The sequence below is a fragment of the Quercus robur genome, chromosome 3, assembly GCF_932294415.1.
Source record: "Quercus robur chromosome 3, dhQueRobu3.1, whole genome shotgun sequence".
Classification (NCBI taxonomy): Eukaryota; Viridiplantae; Streptophyta; class Magnoliopsida; order Fagales; family Fagaceae; genus Quercus; species Quercus robur.
The window spans coordinates 58,945,388-58,948,744 of NC_065536.1; the positions used below are offsets into that span (position 1 = coordinate 58,945,388).

Below are 3,357 nucleotides of genomic sequence, written 5' to 3' on the forward strand. Positions count from 1 at the left end.
CAGTGTATGAAGTATGAAGTGGACAGGGAAAACAAACCTAAAAAGAAAAAGGAATGAGAAAAAGCTCTTATAGTGACTTAAGCTTGTGACAAATCATGTATATATATGCATGCTGTTGCACCCTTTCTCTAGTTTTTCATCATTGAAAAGTATTCAAGGAAAAAAAAAAACTAATGCTTGAAATCATTGTGAATGCTCTTATAGCGACATAAGCTTGTAACAAATCATGTGTGTGTATGTACATGTATATATATATATATATATATATAAGCTTAGGTACTTGGGCTTTAGTCAATCCAAGGCTCAGTGTATGAACTATGAAGTGGATAGGGAAAACAAACCTAAAAAGAAAAAGAAATGAGAAAAACGACTCCACTGGGGATCGAACCCAGAATCTCTGGTTCCGTAGACCAGCGCCTTATCCATTGGGCCATGGAGTCCAGATGGTCCTACATTTTCTATATTTAGTTAATATTCATATAGCGTATACTCGATAACCACAAAACAAAAGAGAAAGCGACAAAAGAATGGCAACCAAAATTGGGACCTGTATTCCGTTTTCCCAAAAATAGAGTTATAGATATAGATCCCCCAAATGCGTTCGATATTGGACCTCCATTCTTTACTGAAGTCATTGGGAATTGTTGAGAAAGACGAGGCTGTTGAAGTTAGGCCAGCCCAATTTTCTAATTCTGACTGGCCCAACAAATTTGGTCTTGCATTTTAGTTATACACCATGGAACAACCTCGATATCTCTTTTAATTTTTTTGATTGCTAAGGAGAAATATGTCAAGGAAGTAACAAAGAGTATGATTCCGAATAGAACAAATAGAACAAAGAGTATGATTCCGAACATAATAGAATAGTGAAAAATATATATTTGGTCAACTCTCGTTACTTTGTTTGAGTATATTAGACTCCAAGATTTAGGATTAAAATTTGGTTATTATTGTTGTTACTTGTTAGTTGTTATTACTACAAATTAGAACGTTGACTCTATCCTAAGGACCTTGTAAAACCTAAGACTAGATGTACAACCACAATGCTATTTCTTATTTCCTTATGGAAAATGCAATCTCCAAATCAATTAAAGTTTTGGCATAATAATAAAAGATAATCATCATAGAACGAACATCATATATTCAAATCTTCTTATATAATAATAATAATAATAAGGGCTACAATACTTAAGTGATGTTCTTTAGGTTCCCCTTTTAAAATTCAACCATATAGATTTTTGCTTATGAGATGGAAATGTATTTTTTTAGTTAAGTAGCCACATAACTGAATTTTAAGAGAGAAAATTTGGTAATTGCCAAATCTATTATTACCAAAAATGTGAGTATAAAGCCACGTTTTTAAGTTTAAAATTGTAACTTAAAGTCACGTTTTCAGTTATAAATTAATTGGTATGTAAACACATACAGCATATGCAACAAGTTTTTTCCTTACAAATTTAATATTTTTCTCCGCCTGTTTAGTTGGTTGTAGCCACCAGGAATGCACGGTAAAATTTATAGTATCTTTCTTTTTTTTATAATGTGCTACAGTAGGTTAGCTAAATATAATGAGAGAGAGAGGCATCGAAATTTCATTACATTGACAAAGGGCTCAAAAGCTACGTACTTGTCTAAAATATATTTTAACAAGTGGAACATACAAAAAGAAAGCCTGGCAATATATATGCATTTCACAGAAAGAGACTCGGCTCTGTTTAGTAGTAATGGGAGCCTAAGGGCACTTGGGCTTGTTGCGATGAGTGGTCATATCGGTATAGCACCTCCCACACATTTCTCTGTTCCCTGAGGTCCCCGGTGGAACACACTTGCACCTTGCACAGCAAGTGCCACAAGCTCTGGTGCACACGTTTGGCCTCGAGTGTAACCTGCACCTCACCTTGCACAACCCTCCACAGTCTGCATTATTTAGTTATACACCAACATATAAATAAATATAGATTAGAGAGGATTTTTATTCTACAAAGCAATGCTAAGTAGTACTAGAAAAGATGGGAGGTATATAACTCCTATATCATAAATATAGTATTTTAGAGAAAATATGAATAAGAAAATTAACAAAGAAAAGACTTTTGAAAGAAAGACGGAGAAGAGATAGAATTACATGGTTTGACTTTAAAGGTCTACACAAAAAATTACGTCTTTAATGATAAGATTTGAACTACAAATAGGATTAGGATTATTTTGCTTGACCTCTAAGTAAAGGTGTAGAACTGGCCAAAGGTTTTTTTTTTTTTTTTTGCATGTACTTCAAATAATATTTAGATAAGATCAACTTGAACAACATATTTGAGCCTTGTATAAGATTGAAACTTGATATCTATAAACCTAAAAACACAATAACTTTCACAACTTATAAAGTAGCTAGCAGATTGTCATGATCATTAGTGTAATATCACTAATATTACTTTGCACAATATTAACAACATTATTATGGTGCCAATCACAAATGTAACATCCCAACATTTGCAAAAAAAAAAAAAAAAAAAAAAATGTTTTACTAAGCTGATTGATATATAAAACACCCAAAACTAGACCTATAGTGCAGCTCATGCCCAAGCCCAAGCCCAAGCCCAAGCCCCATCCCCAGGAAATCTATAGAAAAGATGAAAAAGACCATACCCACGAAAGGCAAAAGCCTTCTATTAGCTCCTTTCACCACCTGAAACAATAATAATAAAAAATTATATACATATATATATATATATAAATAAAAAATAAATAAAAAGGCACTAATAAAAGAGAAATTGGTGGTGATATTTGTGGTGGTATTGATGAATATATATACCTGGGTTTGCTGCTCTTCAATCTTGGCATCAGATGAAACCTGCAAAAAGATGAAGTAAAATTATCAGAAAAAATGAAACATATATACACTATCAGTTTTAATTTGTTAGGTGTTTCTAAAAAGATCATCACAGAATCACCCTCTACCTGGGCTACGCAGAAGAGCAAAACTACCAAAACAAGAAGAAAGCGTAACGCCATTTGGTAGGAGAGAAGCACTAGCTAGAGCTATAGCATGCAATTAATCAAAGAGAGCAGAGGAGCTGAGACTACTGCTGGGCTTACAAGTTTGGAACAGTGACTTGCTTTATATAGTCGGTTCTTTGTGAACTCCCCTCTCTCATCTAAATAATAGGTCTTATTTTATGAATCTATTTAATATGATCATTATTATTATTATTATTATTATTGCTTCAAATTTAGTATGATTATTATTACACAAATGGAATAAGTATTGTTTTTGGAGTTCTGAATAATTACTTTACTCTAAAATTACAGTTTTGTGCTTATCGTCGGCTAAAAATCCTATTGAGAAGAACATTAAGGTGTAAT

The 3,357-nt window shown here is 32.8% G+C and overlaps 1 protein-coding gene and 1 non-coding gene across 2 annotated transcripts; both read right to left on the reverse strand.

The window, feature by feature from the left end:
* Positions 1-367: 367 nt before the first annotated feature.
* On the reverse strand, positions 368-440 carry TRNAR-ACG (transfer RNA arginine (anticodon ACG)). The gene has a single exon. It is a non-coding gene; the product is annotated as a tRNA-Arg (tRNA).
* Positions 441-1,613: 1,173 nt separating this feature from the next.
* LOC126716432 (snakin-2-like) lies at positions 1,614-3,067 on the reverse strand. The gene is made up of 4 exons (XM_050417270.1): positions 2,953-3,067; positions 2,807-2,845; positions 2,641-2,680; positions 1,614-1,917 (listed from the first exon to the last, which is right to left on the reverse strand). Exons 1-4 carry the CDS (start codon positions 3,004-3,006, stop codon positions 1,733-1,735), a joined length of 318 nt encoding a protein of 105 aa, XP_050273227.1. The 5' UTR covers positions 3,007-3,067; the 3' UTR covers positions 1,614-1,732.
* Between the last annotated feature and the right edge of the window lie 290 nt (positions 3,068-3,357).

Coding starts and splice junctions, on each gene's coding strand:
- LOC126716432 (XM_050417270.1), bottom strand. CDS start 3,006: ATGGCGTTACGCTTTCTTCTTGTTTTGGTAGTTTTGCTCTTCTGCGTA. Junction 2,846..2,952: donor TGCTCTTCTGCGTAGCCCAG/GTAGAGGGTGAT, acceptor ATCTTTTTGCAG/GTTTCATCTGATGCCAAGAT. Junction 1,918..2,640: donor AAGGCTTTTGCCTTTCGTGG/GTATGGTCTTTT, acceptor TAAATAATGCAG/ACTGTGGAGGGTTGTGCAAG.